General features: G+C 53.4%; 6 protein-coding genes across 6 annotated transcripts; 4 read left to right on the plus strand and 2 right to left on the minus strand.

Moving 5' to 3' along the window:
* Positions 1–137: 137 nt before the first annotated feature.
* J4E87_003805 (uncharacterized protein) lies at positions 138–2,473 on the plus strand (the record flags this gene model as incomplete). The annotated part of the gene is made up of 3 exons (XM_049375430.1): positions 138–143; positions 168–474; positions 525–2,473. 3 exons carry the CDS (start codon positions 138–140, stop codon positions 2,471–2,473), a joined length of 2,262 nt encoding a protein of 753 aa, XP_049235352.1.
* Positions 2,474–6,614: 4,141 nt separating this feature from the next.
* J4E87_003806 (uncharacterized protein) lies at positions 6,615–7,097 on the minus strand (the record flags this gene model as incomplete). The annotated part of the gene is made up of 1 exon (XM_049375431.1): positions 6,615–7,097. One exon carries the CDS (start codon positions 7,095–7,097, stop codon positions 6,615–6,617), a length of 483 nt encoding a protein of 160 aa, XP_049235353.1.
* Positions 7,098–10,524: 3,427 nt separating this feature from the next.
* On the plus strand, positions 10,525–11,667 carry J4E87_003807 (uncharacterized protein; the record flags this gene model as incomplete). Its single annotated transcript, XM_049375432.1, has 1 exon — positions 10,525–11,667. The coding sequence occupies one exon, from the start codon at positions 10,525–10,527 to the stop codon at positions 11,665–11,667; it is 1,143 nt and encodes a 380-aa protein (XP_049235354.1).
* A 1,132-nt stretch (positions 11,668–12,799) lies between these two features.
* Positions 12,800–13,455, minus strand: J4E87_003808 (uncharacterized protein; the record flags this gene model as incomplete). Its single annotated transcript, XM_049375433.1, has 3 exons — positions 12,800–12,916; positions 12,995–13,408; positions 13,447–13,455. The coding sequence occupies 3 exons, from the start codon at positions 13,453–13,455 to the stop codon at positions 12,800–12,802; spliced, it is 540 nt and encodes a 179-aa protein (XP_049235355.1).
* Positions 13,456–19,242: 5,787 nt separating this feature from the next.
* J4E87_003809 (uncharacterized protein) lies at positions 19,243–23,088 on the plus strand (the record flags this gene model as incomplete). Its single annotated transcript, XM_049375434.1, has 2 exons — positions 19,243–19,510; positions 19,562–23,088. The coding sequence occupies 2 exons, from the start codon at positions 19,243–19,245 to the stop codon at positions 23,086–23,088; spliced, it is 3,795 nt and encodes a 1,264-aa protein (XP_049235356.1).
* A 422-nt stretch (positions 23,089–23,510) lies between these two features.
* On the plus strand, positions 23,511–24,482 carry J4E87_003810 (uncharacterized protein; the record flags this gene model as incomplete). Its single annotated transcript, XM_049375435.1, has 2 exons — positions 23,511–23,710; positions 23,852–24,482. The coding sequence occupies 2 exons, from the start codon at positions 23,511–23,513 to the stop codon at positions 24,480–24,482; spliced, it is 831 nt and encodes a 276-aa protein (XP_049235357.1).
* Positions 24,483–24,876: the final 394 nt, after the last annotated feature.

Raw genomic sequence — 24,876 nt, forward strand, 5'->3', positions numbered from 1 at the left:
TGATCGGGCCCACTCTCGTGCAGCATCAACACTCGAGCGTCAACACGATACCAATTCGCTATCAATGCATCCTAGCAGCGCATAGACAGCTCGATACAATTATACGACAAGATTTATCTGACGCCTTGAACATTTCAATGCGTGTCACACGCGCCCGCGCCCAACAGGGCAACGATGATGCGACCGACGCGACCGAGCGTGCACCCTTGAATCAAATTTCCTCAAATGCGTCGCCCAAGCAGACCCGCCAGGATGACGAGGAGCTAGTCCCGAAGACACCCGCGAAGACGCCCGCAAAGACTCCAGGAAAGAAGGCGAAGGGCAAAGGCCGGGCGAAAAAGGGAAAGAAGGGCAAAGCGGCTGAGGAGGATGAAGAGGAGCAGACCGGAGCCGCACCTGAAGAGGAGCAAGCCGCAGATGAAGCGCCCACGAACGAACCAACTGGCGACGATGTTTCCAAAGACGCTTCCGATGGTGAGTTCGCAGCCGCTCCAGACCAACGACCGTGGACTAATGGTGTACAGGAGCCTCAGAAGCCCCCGCAATCACCGAGCGACCCGTGACTCCAGCGCCGCGATTGACACGCCGACAACTGGCTATGCAGGAGGAGGAAGCGAAACAAGCGAAGCTCAGCGCCCAATCACAAGAGCCAGAACCAGCGCCAGTTGCAGAGGAGGTGCCTTCGACTGTGGAAACGACCGCAGAAGCACATGCGCCCGAGGAGACATCGTCTGAGGATGCAACAACAGGCGCAGAAGAAGCGCAGGTTGAGAGTCACCTACAGGAACCGATACAGGAGGTTGAAGTGCGAGCTACGGTAGAGCCTAGAGAGGAAGCGCAAGATGAGGCCATACCGGAGGTAGAGGAAGCGCCTCAAGAAAAAGCCGACACTGTACAGACGGAGCATACTGCGTCAGTGCCGCGGATCGATGAGCCCCATTGCGAGGAGCAACCCGTCGAGGCAACAGCGACTGAGGATTCGTCTGAGAATCAAGTGCTTGAAGCTGACGCTGAAGTCCCTGCACCCTCAGTCGAAGTGAGCTCAGAACCGGAGCCCAAGACACTTGTAGCCGAGAGGCCAAGCGAAGATGCTATGACACCACTCCGGAGCCATACGTCCAGCCGACGAGCGTCGCGCAGCCCCTCGAAATCGCCAATGCGCCTGGAGGAATCTTTTGGCGCCATTGATGCGCTTGAGGAGGCACTGGAGAATGTGACCTCAGTCACCAGCTTCAACCATGCCAATGAAGTGATGTCGCCTCAGAAGGCAGAGTTTCCAAAAGCAGCTACCACACAGACGATGCGATCGAAGGCGCTCGGAAAAGGGCCAGTGCCTGCGCCTGCTGCCAAGCTATCGAGGACACCCAGTGTTGCTGCGCCTAAGAGCATGAAGCCAGTGAAGTCTTCGATGGCTCGCGCGTCCAGTGTCCGCACAGCGCCTAACAAAGATGTTAGAGTAGATTCCACGGATACAGTAGATTACCTTGCCTCGAAACGCCGGCCGATCAGTATGTCATTCCCCACACCTGCAGCACCACCAAAGGGTCGCGCGCCCACAAAGGCCACCTTCCAGCTTTCAAGTAACGATGTTGTCGCCAAACTGAAGGCCCAGAAGGAGGAACGTCAGAAGAGAGAGACAGAGGGTGTGGTTCGCAAACCACGACCTATTAGCATGCCTCCTCCACCGAAATCCGATAAGCCCCTGACGAAGCCTGCGTTCCAACTCCCTGGCGAGAGGATTGCTGAGAAGCTCAAGGCACAAAAGGAGGAGCGGTTGAAGAGGGAAGCCGAAGCACCTGCACAGCCAGCACCAAAGCAGCGCCCCGTTAGCATCAGCATGGCACCTAAGCAGCGTCCTGTTAGCATTAGCATGGCTCCCCATGCAAAGTCGACGAAAGCACTGACAAAGGCGACTTTCGAGCTCCCCGGTTCAGCCGTCGCTGAGAAGCTAAGGATTAAAAAGGAAGAGCGTCTGAAGCGAATGGAAGAAGCGGAAGCAGCGAAGAAGGAGGCTGCTCTCAAGACACGACAAGCACCAGTGCGCAAGCCAGTGACCGTTCCTATCAGACAGCAACCAGGTGTTACCATTGCGCCTCCACAACCACCCCAAGCACCTCAGACCCAGCTCCAGCCCCAACCCCAGGCTCAACGTGCATCTTCGCTGGCTAGCAAGCGCAGCAGCATGTCGCTGTCGCAACCGCCATCTCAATCCCGCTCCACCTCGACTTCCTCGGCAAACCGCAACAGCGTTATCGTTCCCAAAGCCATCGTCACGCCCGTCGACGCCGCGCAACAAAAGGTCAAGGGCCGAGAAGTCTTCAACCGCGATCGCATGGAGAAAGAAGCTCGCGAGCGAGAGAGGCGCGAGAAGGAAGAAGCTGCCAAGCGAGCGCGAGCGGAAGCTGCAGAGAGGGGCCGCATCGCGAGTAGAGAGTGGGCTGAGAGGCAAAGGAAGAAGTTGATGGGTGTTTGAAAGGTCTTGCGAGACATCTTCTGGTTCGGCTTCTTATTCGGGGATTATGTTTGGTGTCTTGGATATGGAAGGTGTTGGTATACTCTCCAGGTCTCTTCTTACTTCTTGCTAGGGTTGGGTTCATCTTATTTTTGGCGTTGCCAACTGTCATTACCTCGTCCTCCGATGGTCGACTGGAGGTTTTCTTTGGAGTTGGAACCACGGCGATTGCATCTCGTCTTTTCCTTTGGCCAGGTGGGTTGAATACAGATCAGACCCGGTGTATTTCGTTTCCAGGGCTGCACCAATGCTCTGCTCTTATTTTGTTCAACAACTTACAATTTGAGCCATACATCTTCGAGTGTTAGCTTCAAACGTTCAACATATGTCTTGTGTCCTCCAATCTGCCAGTCTAAGTTTCCCGGTTCCAAGGTCTGGCCCTCAACGATTTGACATCTTTGACAGCTTTGACTTGCCCCTGGCAACAACATTCGAGAAGGCCCAGCTGGCCATGAAAACTCTTCATAGAGTCTCATGCCATGAAGTGTTTCGCAGCGCTTGCGTCGGCACATGGACTTGCATGTCTTGCACTTTGGATCTTCAATTAGCGCCATAGAGTCGGGCCTTACCATCCCACGCGGCTTTAGCAGCAAAATTACTTCCAAGGTTCTTGCGGTTTGACTTTGAGTGAGGCAGCATCATCGTTGAACGGCAATGCATACTCCACCAGGACACTATCGTCAAGCGTCCGGTTGGCACCGCGGCTGCTGCCCGACGGTCTGGTATTGGGCGGAGTCCCTTACCGCTCGTTTGTGCACATGGCAGCGTGTCCGTCCCATAGCGTCATTGTGTTGAGACACGTCGGAGATTGGGCACTTGTTCTGTACTTTGCGAACACATCATGCAGAAGTCACGATTCGTCGCGGGTACATGTGCCGTGGCATCGACTGGCTCGGCACGCTCCTGGTCTGGTTTGACATCCCACGCAGATCAATTGGCGTATGACTGACAGGCAAATATGTGATAGGCATTGGATTGTGCGACATTGTGATGGTGTCGTGCGATCTCTTCGATCTTGTTTCCACGTGGGTCGAGGCGGTACTTTCAGCCGCACCGTTACGTCCAGCGTGTCAAGGAAGTAAGGGAGAACAACGAAAGACGTTGCGACCCAGTCTACGCCTTAGCTCTTGGGAATGCAGCCTCATGTGTGTCAAACAAAAGCTTCTAGCTCGCGGTTCTCGCCAATTGTCTCAACATCACAAGGGATACCTTGAAGTATCGAGATCTGATGCGTGTCGGCGCGTACCGAGAAACCCCGCAGAGGATGGAGCTACGAGCCGCCAGATCTTATCAGTACGAGTCAAGCGCGAGGTCCGCGGCGTGCGCTTCACGGCCATTTGGGATTCTCTCGTGACGCCATCGTGCGCTTCATGCCAGCCCAATGCCGAGTCAGTTGTCGTCGTACCCACGCTTTCCTCGCGGTCAGGAACTGCTGGGAAAGCATAATGGCCCGAATGACTGAAATTGAATCCCCAATCTGGCACGATCCGAAGGGACGTGAAGGATCTGAGTGTTCCTGAACGGCACATGCGCCGATCAGAGATAGCTCGATAAGCGAGAATGTATGATAGGTTGGTAATGGCTTCCGCCAGATCTTGACAATACTGATGACGCCTGACACTGACAGATTGCACGCGCATTCCCGCCTGCCTGCCTTTCGGGGCAACATGTGCGTGCCTGCATTTCGTTGCGAGTCAATTCTGGAATTGTCAGGGTGTGTTCGATGAATGTCAGCGATCGGTCCCTTGCATCGCGCGATTAGGGTCCAGATGCAGTGTAGGTGGAGGTCACTCCTGCGTCTGTGACTTGAGGGTTTCCCGTTGTTCAGCCAAACATCAGGCTTTCCCCAGGTTATTGAGGATCAGCGTACTACAACAGCAGTCTGGATCGACTGCCAACTCTGGCCGGAGCTTGCGCAATAGCGAGATACATTCAATAGCTTCTAAGCGAAGTCTCTTGGGAAGCGAGCGACCATATTGAGTGCGTCGTCACGCTTTTCCGCGATGATCCTCGGAGATCGCGGGCAATCTGCACGCAGGCGAGGAGAACCAGTCATTGATGTTTGGTGAAGCCATTTTGCTTTTGGTCACACACTGGTAGCGAGGCTAGGCTCAGGGGGTCTCGAGGAGGCTCAACATGGCATTGCGCAACTCCGAAGGCATGTCGGGGAGTTGTTCGTTGTCTCCGAGCCTTGTCGACCCGTGGTTTTTGGCTGGATGCCTGAAGACCCGGACCTAACTTTACAGTAGCAGCTGCACCCTTAGCTGCCATCGCAACCGGAGGGGGAACCCAGCATTTTGTATGGATGCAAAACAGCGACCAGTATCGGTCCTTTGGCTGAGCATAAGGTGCTTGGGAATGTTTGACGCGGCCCGTGGCGGTTATCGATTCTGTGAAGTCGTCGGATCTCGGAACAGTCGACTATGCCCCAAGTGTAAGCGAGGTGAGCTGTGAGTGGTGTGAGTCTGGGATGGCTGCGTTCATGTCGTTCGAGCCGTGTGCGTCGCATGTCGCACACGCGCGATGACCTAATGGTCGGAGTGGCAGGATGCCGCCGTCTCGCCATGGCCTGGACGGACGTCAAAGGGCAAAGCTGCGCAAAGTGTTGACAACTGATCCTGGGGCTCGCTTGCGAAGTGGAGCCGGATGAGCTGGCGTGGCGGAAGAGGACCGTGAGAGCGTCAAGGCGCTGCTTGAGCAGATGGAAAATTCTTCGATGAGGCGGCAATCGGGCGCTGCCGTGACAAATGCGGGCTGCGACTTGGACGACAGCGACATACGACAGACGACATGACGAAACAGGCAACGCGAGCATGGCTGGCCGCGTTGCGCCATCGTGACTTCCCCTCACCTTTGCAAATGCCGCATGACGAAGCGTGGGATAAGTTGCTTTTTGTTGCGCGCAGCTCGCATAACGACTGGCGGGATGAGCCCTGTCACCGGTAGAGACCCATGGCAAGCTACGGCCCGTTCACACAGAAATGCGGAGAAGCCAAGCAGCAGCATGCCCACCTGCAGCGCAAGTCGCCAATGGCACGCCCCGGACGCGGCCGTGGGCATGCAGGTTGGTGTTTGAAGTGCTGGAGGGCCCTCTGCCCATACCCAAGGCAAGGGCGCTGCGACCAAGTGGGTGCTTCCTGCCTGCTGGAACCCGTGGACCTCTCAACAGCGTCCATGTGTGTCTGCTCGGTGTTTATCGCCACCAGCGATCACTTGCTGCGAACGTTGTTGAGTGTGGCTGACATCTGGATCATGCCTGAAGTCTGTGAAAATTCTTCCTGGCGAGCGTCGCACAGCCAGAGGCATACCGGTGGAGAGGCCAGCCGTGCCTCGTCCTCGCACTCTGACCACGTACTGCGCAACATGCAAACTATAAAGCGCCACGGGAATATCGAGAGACGCAGCACTGGGCCCGGCCGTGTCTCATCTGTGCACGTCTGAGAGGCTTGTGCTTATCTCGAGCCAAACACTATGCCAAAGGGAGCCCGTCACGTGTTGGTGAGGGGTTGGCGCGATCTGCGTCGATAGTGAGACAGGATGGGGTTGGACAGGCGGTTGCGCGAGGCTGTCATCTGAGTATCACCGAGAACAAGTGGAGCAGAGGCAAAAAGTTTGTGTCTTGTCGCCATGAGTCTATGCCCATGGCCGTTGCGTCCATTTGAGACAGCTACTACTACGCTATAGCTAGAGCGGAAAACAGGCGCGACATTCAACGCCGGCCGAGTGAGAGGAATTCCCAACCGTCCTGGCCACAGTGGCCGTGATGCAATCGCATGTGCAGAGTGACCCCAGTCACCCACCCACGCCGGGGCAAGATGCTCGTAACAAAGACCCCTATACACCAAGGGGATATATAAATACTTTTAATCGTACACTGCGTCCACGTATGACAACAAAGGAAAGGGTACAGAACTAGAACGCAGCGCAACGGTGGTGGATATGCAGGTGTACTCCGTGGACCCATGCCAGTCTCGACCCCCAAGGTCCGAGACTGATGCAAAATACAAGAGAACAGAGAGAAACCGAAAGAAAGACAAGACGTCTTGGTCGGGTGTCGTAATTGTCGTGAAACCAAACTCCAAAAGCAGCGGACTTAACAAGTCTAGTACTGCGTGTACCGCCTCTTGACGTCGCGTGTTTGGTCAAAGGAGCGCATGTAGCTGTTGAGTTGGGTTGCCGCTTGTTGCGAGATGCCGGACTGGGACTGGGAAGATTGCGAGGCTAGAGACGATCGTGACGACGAGGGCGTCAGGCTGCGCTGTGGGGAGGGCCTCGTTGCGGTTGGTGGTGCGAAGTAGCTGCCATTTGCGGTTGGGTAGTAGTGGTACGGGCTCGCTGGTGGCACTTGTGAACTCGAGGCTCCCTTGTATGCGGAGAAGTTGATTGCGGGGGCGAGGTAGAAGCCGTTGTTGGACGAGGACGACGAGGAAGCGGATGATGACAGTTGCGAGGGTGCTTGTGCTGTGCTGCCAGCCCGCTCCATGTCGACGAGGCGGCACGATTGGGAGCAGTAGACGCCGTTTTCAGCGATCTGGCGGTCGCAGGACAGGCAGAAGTCGTTGAAGCACTCCATCTGGGAAGCCATTGCGGTGGTGTGTTGGTGAGGTGGTGGTGGAGGTAGTGGTAGTAGTGTTGTTGATGATGGTATAGCCGCCGACGAGATGATATCGGGGTGGAGTGTTGGTGGGTGAGTGTAGTTGAAGTAGCTGGACTCAGGAGGGACGACTTGTTTATGACTTGCTATGGAGAGTCAAGTGGGAGTCATGAGGTAGTCAAGTTGGTGAGCGGCAGGACCGTGTGGAGCAGCGGGAGGATGAGCCCCATATACTTAAGTCGCGCTCAGGCACTTCACGGCTGACCACCGACCACCCTAGCAGGCTTGGGTTGCAGGGTCCACGGGAGACGCACCCCTGTCGCCTCTCCACAATACTGATATTTGTTCGAAGCGCTGTAAGCCCGCACCCCTCAGCACCACCACCTGCACCTGCACCACGCACCCATGCACTCCCTAGCGCCTCCGCCGAACAGGTCCAGTGCCATCCCTCGCCAGCTGCACGCTCTGCACGCTGCTTGGGCCACCACGGTGCTGTGCTGCCGCCATTCGCTCTGCCGCCGCGAACGACGGCCCTCACGGCGCTGTGAGCTGCTCGATGCTGCAGCCAGCAGAGCGTAGAATTTTCGGCCGCGGGGGCAAGAGCAGCCGGCTTGCGTAGTGAGCAGTGATAGTCGCGCCATCTGGTGACACCACCCTCCACCTCCGCCCGAGTTGCGTGATAGCAGCGCGACGCGAAAACGTCGCTCCATGACGGAATCCCCTCGCTAGTCATCTGCCCGGCCCTGCGCCGGACGCGCAGATGACTGACGTGCAAATCTAGGTACGAGGCTTCCTCTTGCAGCCATATGGCGGCGGGCCAGTTATCGGTTTCAGCAGTCATGAGCGCCCTCCCATGTCCCTCTCCCACTCCCTCTCCAATCCCATGCTGCCATCCACGACCATAGCCGAATCGCCTGCCCCAGCGTTAGGCCCGCTTTTCGCTATCTTCGGTGATAACACACGCCTCCCCAGAGCCATTATTTGCACGCGCTAGCTTTCTGTCTCACCCTCAGCCCTGCACCAAGTCAAATTCTTCCTCTAACCCAGCCGCCTTCCGTAAGCCGTCCATCTGGCACACGCAGTGCTGAGGAACCATACTGATCCTCGTGGCGACGGACAGAAACCGCACCCACCTCGTCCTGACTATGCAGCTAGTTCCGACCAAGTGTCTCGTTCTGCACCCGCATGCCTAATCACGAACAGCCTTGATCCAAGACGTTATCTCTGGCCTGCAAACCACTCTCTTCCACATACGGGAGTACGGCTACGGGTTGCAGCGGCGATCTTCAACACTATGCACGACACACCACCCTCAGAACTGCCGCCTGCTGAGCCCTTTCACAATTCCTCAACACAACTCCTCTTTAATTTCCGCGCGGCTCTATGCCTAATCCGCTGTCCAGACAGGCGCCTGGAGGACCTTGACGCTTCGCTTCTTGCTGAGCGCCTCAAGCCTCTTTTCCCTAAAAAGTCAGGAGCAGACCGACCTGGACTCATGGTCATGGCTTGCTGCCTCCATCGGGGGCCGGCGAAGGCGAAATGAGTATCAAACGGTAGTAGGAACGCATGTTCGCTTGTTCGTCTAACTGCTCATGGCTTGCGCAATCTGTGCAGTGTGCAGAGCAACACTCTTCCAGCTTCTCCAGCTCACACCAAGCGAGATAAGACGCTCGGTGCAGGCAACCGCAATCCTACCAAAGCATACGTCCTGCAAGTGGCTGCAGCCTTCACAGTGTCCATGTCCAGACGGACGAATGACGAAGCCGCCCTCAGCTGCAAGTCACTTGGCCGACGTGCTCCAACACGAGCAGCCTGCATGACCTGCCAGAGAGACAGCCCCCACGCTGCTTTTTCCAAGGTTCCTGTACGACATGCCCTAGACAAGCCACCAAGCGAACTCCTTGATACTTACAGGCTTTCTGCAGGAACAGTTTGGCCTTATCGCAAGATCCTCGCGGTTAACGAGGTCCCTTGAAATTCAACTTCTCTAGTGTGCCTCCTTTACCATGACGCGCGATTCATGATACTGCAATCACGGGTGCAATTACAGCAGCGCGACCAATGCGGTACCCAAAAACAGATGTGGCCCGTGAAAGATACCCTTCCCCACAATAACCGCACGCACTTTGTGATTGCGAAAGATGGCGACATTGCCAGGGAGCGGGCCATGCGCTGCATCGCTTTGCCCTCGAAACGGCTGTCAGCCTCAATAAACAATACAGCGTTGCACATAATCCTCAACAAGTATGCATCGACGATGCACTCCCCAGGTAGCAGCAGCGTTGATCAACGATATAGCACAACGTAATGCATCGAAGGCATCCAGACTTCATATATGCTAGAGTATAGCACCACTCGTCTCCCCAATGACTATGCTGTGCATCGTTTACGCGCCCCAGCTGCAAGATGATGCAGGACGCGGCTTGTCCAATATTCGTGCGTCTCATGTACCTGTCCCCCATCATTGCCAACATCTGCAACACTATGGGGACCTTCGGGATACAGAACCCCAGACCACTCGAAGGACCTTGCGAGACGCGACCTGCACATCTAGCAGGCAACCTCTCTCGAGCAACAGGCGAATACACGCTGTGTAACTCGACGACAGGCGCCATTAATCTATCGTGAACGCGGCACGGAGCACCGACCGACTCTAGATTCAATAACGAGCAGCCTCGCCTCGTTGCTCGCTTGAACCTGGTGGTTATCTCCCGAGTTTGGCACTCTCCCGAGACATCGGCCCGTTTTGTTGGCGGGTCGACCGCGAGTGGGCTTTTCCCAACGATGTGTGTTTCCCGGCGGTTGCCCGTCGCTGGTACTGGAAGGGCCTCCCTTTGCGGGAGGAGTCGGAGTGGCGCCGTCAAACCTACCAAAGTTTCCATGTGTCTGGTGATGCGCGACGCCGCACTCGTGATTTCTAAACTGTAGTCTAACTCTAAGACAGACGATGGCTCTTGCCTATAAACTAAAATCCAGCAACGATCTTGGGGTACAGTTCGCCTAGATACAAGCTAGAACAAACGAGCTTCATCAAGGTTTGGGTCGGACCGCGAGGTTTCCGTGCTCTCAAATCAACCGGAACCGAGCTAGCGGCATGACTCGAGCCTCGTCGTTTGTGCCGTTCACATTCAGCCACGAATGACTCTTGCATGTGTTGCGCCGCCTGGGGACGACTCCAGGCTTCTCTTTGGCCTGTCGACGTTGGCGACATCGTCGAGCCTCATGTTTGTAGCCATGGTACTGCGAACGCAATGCGCGTGGAGTGCTCTATTAGCCTCGCTTACTATGCGCTTGCTAGTAGCTTGCCAAAACTGTTTCATCACCTCATTTAGACTAATACTGCGAAATCTTCATCAGAAGACAACTACAGTACAACATCCATCACGCAATCGCGACCAAAAATCACCCGATATCCGTCATGGCCTACTCCGCCGAGCTTCGCCTCGCCTTGCAAGCCGTACACCGGGCGTCATTGCTCACCAAATCCGTTCTCCGGAGCCTATCCAACAACGTGTCTGCGGAGACAAAGGCAGATGACAGTCCCGTGACTATTGCGGACTTCGCCGCTCAAGCCCTCCTCATATCCGCCCTGCGTGCCGTGTACCCAACAGACGCGTTTCTGGGCGAGGAAAGCGCAGATGCATTGCGTCAAAACGAGACGCTCGCTGACCGCGTCTGGCAGCTCGTGCAACAGGCGAAGGACGAGACTCATGCAGGTGGTTCCGAGAACGAGAAGAGGGACGGAAACCCTGTCCAGAAGGAGGAGCTGGCTTTCCCGAAAAGTAAAGAAGAGATGTTCGAGCTCATCGATAGGGGTGGGAAAGGGGAAATCACCAGAAGAGGCCGAACGTGGGTCATGGACCCCGTGGATGGCACAGCAACGTTTATGCAGGGTCAGCAGTACGCTGTTTGTCTGTGTTTGCTAGTCGATGGCGTACAGCAAGTCGGTGTCATTGCGTGTCCCAACCTCGCCTTCCCTGTCCAAGGGGTACTCGGCCAAACAGCGATCCACGAGGACCAAGTCGACAAAGACGGCTTTGGCGTCATACTCTCCGCTGTCAAGGGACAAGGGACTTTTATCCGCTCCATGAACAGTTCCCTTTCCGCTGCATTCGGAGAACCCCGCCACGTAGACCGGACTACGCTTCCCCAAAAGAAAGCCTCAGAACTAAACTTTGTCGAAGCAACACTAGGCAAAACATCTCTGTCCCAGCCCGAACACAACGCCGTTGCTACAACTCTCGGTGCGCAATGGCCAGGCACGATTCTCTGGTCTCAGCAGATGAAATACGTTGCTCTTACCCTCGGAGCTGCGGACGTCATGGTGCGCATCCCAAAGACTAAAGACCGCTTCACGTATATCTGGGATCACGCCGGTGGCCATCTCCTTTTCCAGGAAGCGGGCGGCGTTATCAGCGATTTCAAGGGCGAACAGATTGATTTCGCAAATGGAAGAAAGATTACGGGGGAGAGGAACTGGGGTATGATTGCTTGTATGCCGGGCTTGTTTGAGGAGGTGGGTAGGGCTGTTATGGAGGTCTTGAAGAAGAGGGATGGTTGAGCTGGTGGCGTGTCTAGAGACGCTGGGTTTCAGGAAGTTGTACGCAAGACTACAATACAACATTATGGTTGAACCAAACTCAATATGCACTAGATGTTGAGCGAATACCTTTAGGGTCGGTTTCGGTGCGCTGGTATAGTACTCCTTGATAGTATGTCTGAGGCTACCTATAGATGGGACTAGTAATCGACAAACATCAGATCACAAGCCCTTGTACATTCAGGGTAGGCGTGTCAGGACATATTGCGCTCCAAAGGTATACCGCGAAAGTCACGCTGTCCGACAGGGACACTATAGATCACGCTACAACATAATGTCTCAGTGTCTCATGTACCAGCTCCACAGTACCGATTGCGTGGGGTGTCGGGTACATTCATGTCATGCCCGCACCACACCGGCACGATCACATCGGCTACCCGATTGAACCGGCATGACATTCGGGACGAACATGACCATCCAGCCTCAAGATTCAGGCCCGGGCTCGGGTGTCAGACTCCAAAGCTTGAAAAGGCGCCGTGTACCGCTACACAAACCCTCCAAAACAGCCTCACCGGACAGTAAAGTGACATGCCACGGGAATACAAAAATGTGGGGTAAGCCACAAAGTCGACATGAAAAGAGGAAAAAAAGCGGAGTAGCAGCAGTAACGACGACATGATGACATGAGTCTCAGCTGAGCAAGAGATCGGGGGTTCGGGTGCTCATCATCTGCTTGCATGGCTTCTGGCTTTTCAGGGGTTGTACAGCATGGTATGGTCATATGTAGGGAGAACACGGAATATGCCTGAAAGACATCATGCATGATTGCGGGTCTCTTTTTTCGTTATGGGATCTGCGCGGACAAGTATGGAGTGTGCTAGCCGTAACGGATAGCATGTACATGAATGGGGTTTATTACACGACATCCTTGGTATATAGGCGGTGCTACAGCGGAATCAAGTCCGACGCCAACTGGATCGGCGCTGGTTGCTAGAGAGAGGGGGTCCATGGTCATTGCGTATATGTTGTGTACTGCTTCTATTCCTCGTTGTGAACGCATGCACAAGCATGCTAGGTGTTTGCACAACCTCTCTGTTCATGCGCCCACCCGGCTTTGAGCCGTCGACAGCCGCTGGCTTGTAACACCTTTGGTCTATGATGCGCCGCCGCCGTTTTTCCGGAACGAGACTTTCTCCACTGCGACGTTTTCGTTGCCTTCGGCGTCTTTGCGTAGTTGGTAGACGTAGAGTACGAGGACATCGCCTTGGACCTGGGTTCATGTTAGCCTGGTATCCTCTACACTCTGCTGCTGCTTGCTGTTCCTTGTGTAACACCTGGGTAAACTCACATCCATCAACACAAAACTCGGCGTGGGATCCTCGTCCTCCGTCCACCACCCCGTGCTCATAGCACCTGTCGCACTCCCTGGGTTGACAAAGAACTTGCCTTCCATCTCATACGCCTCAAACTTGTGTGTGCCGCCCCATAGCAAGACATCGACGTCCATCTGCCGCGCCGCTATCAGCAGACTGTCGCCGTCGCCGGGTGGTATGATGGTGTGGCCATGTGTAAAGCCTATGCGCAGACTACCGTGTGTGACGACTTTCGATAAGGCGAGATTGGGCGCTTCCACGTCGAAGTCGCCTTTTACAATCTGTAGGTCGGGTGCAATGGCGCGCAGGAACTCGTACGTTTCGCGATCCGTTATGTTTCCTAGGCAGAGAATCTGGCCGATCTTCCCGGGTGCGAGGAGTTTCTTGAACTATACAGTCGTGTAAGCGCATGCGCGTGTGGGTCTACGAGAGACATGGTGCGGTTGTAGTGGGTGGTGACGGATGTTGGGCGTAGTAGAAGTGGAGTAAAGCGTACCTTGGCCGGTATGTCCTATGAAGCCTGTAAGTTTGTGAGGTCTAGCATCGTGAAGGTTTGTTTTGGCGACATACTGAAGCTCGGTCTGGTATGAAGAGGTCGCCTAGGACCAGCACCAGTCGCGAGGCCATTGCAGCGGCGCAGGTGTGTCGTTATGCGCGCAAAATACGTTGAGGGGTAGCTCGGGGATATATGAAGCAAGAGAAGGCGGCTTCGCGAGTAAGATGGCAATGAAGCGGAAGCTTGCGGGGATGTTGCGCGCAGCTGGAGGTGGAAGTTGGGGAGCTATGCTGTCACTGGGCGGGCCCAAGTGGCAGAACCCCAAGCTTGGCAGGGACGCCTGGTCTGGAGATCGCGACGCTTCTAATCATCATTACCTGGACAGCTGTCCCGCTCCTCTCCGACCCAACAAAATCGCACTGCGTAAGTATCTTTCTGTCTGTCTTTTTCCTCTCGTTTCTTGCATCGTCTCGTTGCGGGAGACTCGACTGCAATTGACACCACCGATCTACCACCATTTCCCATTTGAACGACAACTGCATACGATAGGAATAGACACATCCAAGTGTTGCGGATTTTGGGCTCTCGCTATTAAATCAGTGTTCACGCTAAAAACGACCTGTGCTACTACCTGTCTTCGTTAGGATTCCACTTGGAAATGCTTCTTTGTTACTAATGTTTTTACTCTTTTACTCTCAATACCAGGGGGTTCCAATTACCATATGCTAGACAATGATGCATGTATCATGGTAAGCGATTGCTTGTGTGGCTATCGCTTCGGGTGGGCATGGGATCTGTCGAAGTCATTTCAAGAGCATGGCGGCCAATGTCGTTGCTGTCGCATGCCAACATCACAAGTCAAGTGAAGAGAAAAGTTTACTACTACATGATGGCATTTGGACAGTATTGTAAGATGTTGCGGCCCACTGTTATAGTCGCTGCCCAATAGCAGTGATGAGGCTTTTGAGGCGAGTGATGAGGCGGACGCGTCCACGCCCAACGGAGGCACTTGGTCGCAGCCGATGCGTCGCATCCTCATCCGGACTGCAACCGTCATGTTCGCAGTTACGGTAATCGCATAAAGTGGTCAACGCCCTACCGACGCCAGATATTGTGGGCTCACATGGAGACATAAATCAGAGGGCACACCCGCACACAATGGGGATCAAGCAGATCTCAACAGGCTTTACTCTAGGCCATTGCAATTATAAATACTTTAGGTTCGCAACACCATTCTAGCCAGCTATATCATGTCCGAAACGAACGAAACCACCAACACTGCCCTCATAGTGACCTTTGGCATCTTCACCATTATCGTCACGATTGCCGGTTTTCACGTCAGAGACTCGGTCTTCTGCTCAGCTTGTCGAGGCCTCCTACTGGCATGGTCTCATGGTAGTATGTTCATCCAAAAAGGGCAGATATATCAACACAGTTGATCTCATTAGGTGCTAGGGTTGATATTGAAGCCGTAGCCGGGACTGAGTCCAACCGAGAATTTCGAGACGACGCTGTTTTCGAATTGCAGCCGAGATTGTCCTTGCCGCTCTACTATGAATCGTCTGCGGATGATTTAGGACAAATTCTAATGAGCGACTAGCGGCAAATAATGGTACGAGATGGTGGATTGGAGAGCTTTTTGTGTGTGTCTAATGGCATGTTGGGAATAGAGACGCCGTCTGCTGCAGCACGAAGGGCTAAAGGGTTCAAAGGCCTATGATTACTGCACTGTGCTAACTTCTGGAGATTTGGTAGAAGATAACAGAAATCTATAAAATACACAATGGCCCAATGCCTTGATGTCGTATACAGCTAGCCTTACCTGAAGATATCCGAGTAACCTGGCGGCTTTTCTGTGTATTTTGCCAATCTCCTATCCCATCATCGCACACTACGACTTTTCGTTTCTCAGGCATTGATGGATAGCAGATAAGCCGTATCAGTATGCTTTTCTTCTGAGGGAATCTCGTGCTGGGGGGCTGAGTCCGCTCGCTGACATTGCACAGCCCCCGCTACTGTGAAGTGACTGGCCTCAGCCGCTCCCCCCTTTAAGTACTATGAGAAGCTAACACATGCCAGTTCATCCACGAGTACCCGTGGTAGTTGTCTCTGAGAAGCGCTATACTTATCACTGTCTTTTCGACCTGGTTAGAGAAGCTCGTCGCACTCATGCGCAGTGCCTCACAAGACGATCGGTGTCTGCCGTAGGTTTCTTAAAGCTGCATCGCGGGGGATGGAAGGCTGTGGGCGCAGTGGAGAAGAAGGCAGCAGCCCTACCTATCTTACGCCGCAGGCCCAAGCCTCAAAAGTTACCCTGCCCGTATCTTCCAACAGCGGGAGAGGCACTATCATGTAGTTACAATTGACTTAGGCTTTCTTCAATCGCATGAACTGAACGGAAGTACAAATTAGTATGTCCAGAGTCCAGGTCATACTCTTTGATCATAGCAGTCTGAAGTACCATGACTATAGGATCGGGACTTCCCTACGCCCAGCCTCGTTTCCGAGGTTATTCCCCTGCATGTCATGGTCGCAGGGATGCGGAATTGGAACTGAGTTGATAGGTCAGAACATACTGCCCATGTTGTTTACGGTGTACACCTGGGCATCCATGGATGTAAGCCGGACTAGTAATCTTTAAATTTCTGGACGATTACGCGAAGATGCATCATGCACTTTGATTGTCAGTCTCTCGTTAGTAAGTGCGGCTCCAACTAGCGCATCATATGCCGCTTGATTCAATGTCTTGTTACCGCTACTGAGTCTCTCGTTAGCAAGTGCAGCGCAAACTAGCGCATCAAATCCATTTTGATGAATCTCTTGTTCCCGCTACTGAGTCTCTCGTTAGCAAGTGCGGCGCAAACTAGCGCATCAAATCCATCTTGATGAATTTCTTGTTCCCGCTACTGAATCTCTCGTTAGCAATTGCGGCCTCAACTAGCGCATCACATCACATCTTGATGCATTTCTTGTTCCCGCTACTGAGTCTCGTTAGCAATTGCGGCCTCAACTAGCGCATCACATCACATCTTGATGAATTTCTTGTCCCCGCTACTCCAACCAGCGCATCATAACCCTCGCGTCAGCATTTCTGTCAAATTCGAAATAGCTTAAATACCTTCTGATCGTCTCTCGTGAATATGGGACCAGACACAAAATTATTGCTACGGGCATTTACTACAATTTACTGCTAGTCAGCCCGTGTTTTCCTGCCAACCGTCCCCCTACGTAGATCTTCAAACGCGACGCAGAAAGCAACCGACCAATCATATCCTAGTTGATCCACACATCGATACTTTCCATGATGCCGGGTACCAGCGAAGTCCCTACCAGTGTTGCTCTCCAGATCCTATTTGGCGTCGTTGGAATCTTTAGCGTCGCCGTGGCATTATTTGGTCTACACCATCGAGACTCACTCGGATTCGTTCTGTACCGACGATTCAGGAGCCGTCCTACTGAATGTATGTACAAAGCATTGACGAGACTGTCAGCTGTTGTGTATGGGCGCTAATTGTTTTATTAGCATATGAGCTCGAAGCCGGGCTCCAATACTCCGATGGCACGACAGCAAGCCAGACACTCTCCACATCCACTGCATCCATACAGTATCTCCCGACGAATGATACTTCCGCGGCTACACCTTCTCTTTCAAAATCGACAGCCGCAACGAACCATGTTACTACCGCTGGCTTTTGCAACACCAATATCGAAACGGATGCAGAATAGTCATTGCACAGTATCATGCGATGGCAAAGTCCTGCGCATCAAGTACAAAACAGTGATGATCAAGGGAGATCTTTGCAATAGATCAGAATAGTATCGAGCCGCGTTTTCTAAGTCATCAGCCTTGTGTTATGTCGTCGTAACTAGTAACAACACATGTAATCTGTACAGCTTCGTCAATATACAAGTAAACTTTTGGGTGCGCCCGAATCGATCCTTTGAACGACAGACCACATCCCATTGCATCATGGGCAACCCGGGCTCAAATAGCAAGAGACCTCTCCTCATCTTCCACATCACCATACCAACCGAGAAGGTGCGCGACATACTCTCCAGCGAGGCCCAGACTGATCGCACCACCAGTAAACCATGCCCCATTCACGAACCACCACCAACAGTTCTTGACTTTCTTCAGCTTCACTCGTCGGATCATCGTTCCTAGTGTGACTGCTGCTCCCCCGACTGACCCGACAAAGTAGACCGGTCCTAAGCCTGCTGCAACTCCGGTGGCGGATAACAGACCGAGCTGAACAACAGCCAGACCCGACAACACCATCTTGGTCTCTTTCTCATGCTTAAGTGCAATGCTCTTGATGCCAGCTTTGACGTCGTCTTTGATATCCATATGTGCATAGATCATGTCGTACAGAACAGTCCACGCAACGTTACTAGCGTAAAGACAAGCTGCCGCAGTGAGCGCTGCTTGGTTTGCCAACAGATCGACACCCAGCGCAGGGAAGCCCATCATCGCACCCCAAGAGAACGTAAGACCGAGGACGAATTGAGGATAATATGTCACCCGTTTCGCCAAAGGATAAAGCGTAACGAGAACAAGTGACGGTGTCGCGTACCAGAAGCATTCGAATGGGAGTGATAGAAGAACAGCCAAACCGGTCGTAAGCTGTCCTCCGAGGAAGACAATAGCCTGCTGTGGTGTGATGGCTCGTCTAGCTATGGGACGTAATCGCGTGCGTGCAACGTGTGGATCGAGGTTCCGGTCCCAGAGGTCGTTGATCGTACATCCGGCGCCTCTCATTACGAGAGCTCCTGTGAAAAAGAGGGCTGTTGTGCTGATGACGGCGGATGGTGCAGCGAGAGGGGTGGCCATGGTTGCAGCGAGAAGTGTGCTGAACATGCAAGGGAAGAAGAGGTAGTATGTACCGGCCGGTTTGTCCAGTCTCATCAGTTCGCCGTACGGAACCGCTTTCTGAGGCAGATATGAGAGGAAGCCAGTGGTTGGTGGCTTGTAATCGGGAAGTGGTTTCGAGGGTCCATCTTGTAGCGCTGTCGATGCCACTATTCCTGGCTGCAAGTTTGTCGAGTTTCGTCGTATTGATTTGATGAGCTGAGTAGTTTGCGGACGATAGCTCGCAAGTGACAGAGGTGTTGACATCTGCCTTCGTCTGCAGGCAAACTGGAATGTGGAATGATCCCGGGTGTGTTGCCGACACACCGGCGCAGCCCGCGCTGCATAAAGTCGTAAGAGAGCCATACTCGGCTTTCAGATGTTTAGACGGTCAGGAGTGCTTGCAATTTCACATGTAAAGGCATGCGTGCTGCGTCTTTTGTTTGCTGGGCTGGTAGGCAGGGTCTCGCTTTCAACGTGCTACGCTGAACATGTCGAAGACGATGTGAGTGGCTAGAACACCAATTGGGAAAGGCACTTTGGTCACTGCCGTCCAGCGCCGAATCGGGACGGTGAGTGAGTGGGGAACGTGAAAGCTGAACCATGGGTTCGCGCTAACTCTCGACGACACGTGACTGGTCAGAACGCCGTTTCCTCGGTCGCGTCCACATCCCGAAAGCTCACCTCGCCGCCGCCAAATCAACTACAACTCATACTTTTTGCAGCACTCGCTCCGCCAGCGACCACGACCACGCGCCCACGCCTACCCGCTGCGCCCCCGTCTATTCGCAACTGCGACAACGCCGCGGAGGTGCTTCACGCTCCTGTAACCCCACACCGAGAACGCGACTTCTGAATGTTAGTCGTGGGTGACGACGATGCCGGCCGCGCGCCCCCGGGCCTCATTTGAGCCCATACCGCCCGATTTCGATGTGCGCACCTTTGTGGAAACCGCGGACAATTTCCAATATGTCGACCGCATTTCCTACGAGATGATCGCCAACAATGGCATCGAAGCCTTTGAGAAGCTGGTCATGCTGCACGTCATAATAGGCGGCAAGCCTCTGGTAATCGACGGCTTCGAGGAGGTTCTGGATCCCTGGACCTTTACACCCTCGTGGCTGCGCGACAATCATGGCGATAAAGGTGAGCGCAATCTAGGGCAATACTCGGCGCGCATAGCTAACAGTGAGATAGTCGAGAATGCGCGCAATCTCTCGACCAAGGAGAACATACCTCTGACCATGAAGCATTACCTAAAGCATATGACGAAGCTGACCGAGCAATTCTTCGACGGCCCCGACGACGCATACCGCGATAAGGCGAGGCAGCGCATCTACCTCAAGGATATCGACTGTCCTCAAGTGTGGCATGATAAACTGAAGGAGCACATTCCCTCGGTTCTGTTCTACCTCAACGAGAGCACGGGTGAGCCTGGCGGCCCTGGCGCATTGGACGAGCCTGGTGGTCGCAAAGGACGCGGAATCGGACGCGCCGGGGATCTCATGAGCAGCCTGCCACCTGAGATGCGCGCGGAAAACCTCATGTGCTATATTGGTCACGAAGGCACCTACACCCCGTCCCATCGAGAGATGTGCGCTTCACTTGGTCAGAACATCATGGTCAACGCATCAGGCAACATCAGCGAAGACGGTAAGCAGGAGCGTCCTGGGTCGTCCATATGGTTCATGACAGAGAGCAAGGACCGTCACGTTGTCTCGGAATACTGGCTTTCGGTACTAGGCCACGACATAGAAGTGGAAAACCATTTCGCGCAGCTCATCGCTTGGAAAAAGGCCCCATTCCAGACTTATGTTGTGGAGCAACGGGCGGGCGACTTTATACTCATCCCACCTCTGGCTCCTCACCAAGTGTGGAATCGCGGCACGCGAACCATGAAGATTGCTTGGAACCGGACGACTGTCGAAACGCTGGAACTTGCGTTGAACGAGGCATTGCCCAACTCGCGAGTCGTCTGCAGAGACGAGCAATACAAGAACAAGGCCATCGTCTATTACACCCTTCAGAAATACTCCAGCCTCATCAAGTCCGCGCGCGCTCAAGTCGAAGCGGGTGGCGAACAGGCAGTCGCAATTCAAACGTCAGTCAAAATAAAGCAAGTCCAGAAAGATTTCAAGAAGCTCTTCGATCTGTATAAGGCCATTCTGCTGTCAGAGGCGTTTGCACCGGACTCACGAGAACACCCAGAGTTTCTTCCCTACGACAGCAACGTAACTTGTGCCTATTGCAGATGCAACATCTTCAATCGCTTCCTTAGCTGCAAGACTTGCAAAAACTTGTTCAGTTCGGAGATCGAAGAACCATACGACGTTTGCATGGACTGCTATTGCATGGGACGAAGCTGTGGTTGTCAATCAGGATACACATGGGTCGAACAGTGGAAGTGGAAGGACCTCCTTCACAAGTACGAAGAGTGGCGCGCTCAGATTATCGACATCGATGGCTTCGTACATGAGAAGACTCCGCTTCCACTGCAAGAAGAGCGACGATATCTTGGCAAGAAGACTCTGGCCACAGTCTGTCAAGAGCAACTTCGAGTCCGACCCTTCGTCGATATCAAGAACCCGCAACCTGAGAGCGTCTCCGACGATGAGGAGCCTGTCGTCGATGAATACGGCAACGTCAAGAAGGTTGCGAACAAGAAGTCGAAGCAGTACCTTTCAAAGCACAAGTCGTGCCATTTCTGTCTTCATCGCCACCCGAAATGGAAGATGGCATTCTGCACGAGCTGTGACCTATCATACTGTTACGGTACTCTGTTTCGAGCACACGACATGATGCCGGTAAACGTCATGGAGGCTTACAACTGGAAGTGTCCACACTGCAGACGAGTTTGCAATACTGGCGCTTGTCGACGTGACCCCCGACAACATCCATACGAGCCCAAAGGAACCTTGCTCGGCCACGACACCAAGAAAGTGGCCGATATACGCTCAGTAGAGTGTCTCGTCGATTTCAGTGTGTCTAATCTGAACTGGTTGCGGGAAGAGGAGGGTATGGGCCAGAGTGCAATGCAACGCAGAATGCTGCAAGCGGAGATGGATAAAATGGCGGATCCTTCCCTTGATGCGCGATTCATTGAAGATGACAACCACGGCTACACCCGATACGGTATTACCTACTCTCCCGTTGAGGACGCCAACGGCGTCGTTCACGACATTGGTGACGCAGGGGCAAATGGTGCTCCATACTATCATGATCCCGGCATGGATGGGGAGATTCCGCGTCTGGGTCAGAAGCGTGGTCGCGAAGAAGACGAGGATGTACAGGGCAACCGGCGGAAGAAGGCCAAGGCAAAGAAGCAGAAGAAGAAGAAGGACGACGAAGCACAACCCCTGCAACCGAAGAATGCATCTGGCAAGGAATATCAAAAGGAGGTACAGAGGAAGCTGCTCGAGGATGCCAAACGCGAGGACAGATTCATCATGGTTGCCGCGAAGATGAAGGGTAAATCCAAGGTGGTAAAGTTATCTCTGGCCACTGGCCATCTTGACCGAATCCGGCAAAGACCCGTCCCCGAGCGCGCACCAGTCCTGCGACAAGGCACTCCTGAAGAAATCGAAGCGTCTGGCGACATGCGGTCCATTCTACAGTCCGATGTTGTACCGAAGCCAAACACTCTCAAGAGCGTGGCTGAGAAAGAGAAGGACGCGAAGACATATCGGATCCGAGTAGAAGAGGATGAGGCATACTCAACGCGCAAGCGCAATCCAGAAATCAGCGGCGCTGCGAAACCAGGCAGGCCTCGTGGCTCCAAACGATTTGAAGAGATCACGCTCGATTCTGATGAGGAGTTTGGTGGCGAGGAAGAAGAGCCCGAACACACCGGTCGCCCGCGTGGGCGCGCGTCGAACTGGTTGGCGCGAAGGAATGAAGGTGAAGAAGACCTGCCCACCGAGCTGCCGTCCGACTTTAGGGATGGAGCTGTAAGGCCCAACCGGGAGAAAGACCGAGAGCGAAGCCGCGTGTACAATGAGCGCCGAAAATCTATGCCAGCAAAACCAAAAGCTGGAATCAGACCTACAGGACCACCATCCGAAGATCCGGAACCCAACAACGCTGGTGATGTCTCCGGGCATGCCTCTGATCAAGATGGTCTTCACGAAGAGGACGACCAGTCCAGTGAAGCTTTCATTCTCGCACAACAAGCCGCTGCCGCTGCCCTGGAAGCCCAACGTCGGGAGGAGGAGGCAAAAGCTCGTGCAGAAGCTGAAGCCAGAGAAGCCGAGGAGAATCTGCGAGCGAAGATGGCGCTCTTCCCCGATTCGGATGATGACCAGCTAATGGACACATTCCTCGGTGATCTACCCGCTGATGAGGAGCCATTCGAAGATGACACACGATCTGAGGACAAAACACCGGAGCCTGTCCGCACAGGACCACCGCCAACTACAAACTCCATCTTGAGTGGGTTGAACGGGAAGAAGATCAAGATTGTTGCGGCCTCCAAGCGGAACGGTAACGGGCCAAGCAAGGTCACTACCACGACGACTGTTACTGCACCAGCGTCCAAGTTCTCCGCTGTTAATAGGAAGCCTCAGGCTATTAATGTGTCGGATTCGGAGAGTGATGATGAAATTCCTGCGAGCGCACCAGCTCCGAAGAAACCTGTTGGCAGACCACCAGGTCGCCCTGCTATGGTACCAACTCGCGGTTCGAGTTCTGGGAAGCGTGGCCGTGGACGTCCAAGGAAGACTGCGTGAAACGTCGATTAGCCAGGCGCAAGGAGCTTGCATTTACATAGGGATGTTTGTTTGTTTGCTCATATACCATTGTTTCTTAGCAAGGCGTGGTGGATATTCGTGTGGCATCTCCTCAGAAATGCTGAGGCAGGCGTCCCGGTGCATTACCGTCCATGGTCATAGATGAAGCGTCGAATTCGATACTTGAGGTTACAACATGTATAGTAGCTGCAGTGCGTACTAAGGCACGGTAGAATCTTTCAGAACGAATGCATAAATCGTACCGGTCATACAAAAGAGCCATCTTCTGCGGAAGGGATGTGAGGGCGACTCAGCCAATGTCATGTGCACGTGATCTCGCGCCGGGCTTATTGTCGCGTCTTCCCACTTCCACGCCAAACCCACCCTGCCTCGCAATCACAGTCCCATCAACAACACCCACAATGCCGCCACTCCACATCAAAACCATAACTCTGGGTGCGTTCAAGGATGTCTTGTCGCGTTACCCTGCAATGGTGCCCGAGAAGCTACGCGACTTGGACGCGCAACGCTATGACATCATTCGCAAAGCCGTAGCTGCACAAGACGAAAGCGAGAAACACTTGACAAAGGAGCAAGTCGTGACGCTTGTGGAATGGAAGCTGTATGTGGTAACACTTGAATCGAGATTACACATGCGGTTTTTGAACTAATGGCGAGACAGGAAGCACGGCACGTTTCGTCCAGCCTTACTAGGCCTGGTCCAAAGTAACACGCCAGAGGCAGTTGAGAAAACAACCAAAAGGGCATACGCTGCGCTCTGGAAGAGCAAATCATCTCATCCTGATGCCATTCCCGCGCTCAAGATACTTGTGGGACTGAAGGGCGTGGGTCCAGCAACCGCATCCTTGCTTCTTTCTGTTCTCCGACCTGCAGAGATACCCTTCTTCTCTGATGAACTATTTCGATGGTCTGTCTGGGATGATGAAACGGGGAGCGGAAAAGATGGAAAGGGCTGGCAGAGGAAGATCAAGTATAACGTGAAGGAGTATGAGATGATGCTCGATCGCGTGCAGGAGTTAAGGACGAGATTGCGAAGAGGTTTCGGGCAGAGGGACCCTTTGGCGAGGGCGATTGACGTTGAGAGAGTAGCTTGGGTACTCGGAAAAGAAGGTGTGGATGTTAGTGTGCAGGAAGATGAGACAGGGGAGCATAAGGGAAAAGACGCGGATGTGCAAGCTGACACGAAAGCGGAGGAGGATGAGAAGGAGAAAGACGAAGCACAACAAGAAGAGATCCCAGCAGTAACGAAAGAGGGCAGCGGTGACGAAGCAACAATTGCAAAGCCCGTAGCGAAGAAAGGTACGAAACGTAAAGCTTCGGAGGCCAAACCACCTGTCGAAGGTACCCGCAAGAGTACGCGGACGAAGAAGTAGGCCAACATCAGTATATCTCGACCGCTTCCCGATCGAGCGTAAGCAAAGACGGAGGAGACAGATACCAAGACCAACTAGTCTCCAGCATTCAACACAGATCACGCATCTCGACGCTCGCCTGTTACTATATCTAGATCGCAATAATTCTGTTATTGTTATTATAGAGGAAATTAAGCTAGAAATAATATATTTAGGTAATTAGAATTGTAATTACTACTTTTATAAGATTAAATAAAAGTAGTATAATATATATAAATAAGTATATAAAATACTAGTATAAAAAAGAGAAAGTATATAATTAACTTAATAAGTACTTAAACACCTATTATAATATACTTTTTAGATAAGCTATATTACGCGTAGATTACTTACTTTTAGCTATATACTACTTATA

This window comes from Alternaria ethzedia, assembly GCF_023757985.1.
Source record: "Alternaria ethzedia strain BMP 0044 chromosome Unknown scaffold_6, whole genome shotgun sequence".
NCBI classification, from domain to species: domain Eukaryota; kingdom Fungi; phylum Ascomycota; class Dothideomycetes; order Pleosporales; family Pleosporaceae; genus Alternaria; species Alternaria ethzedia.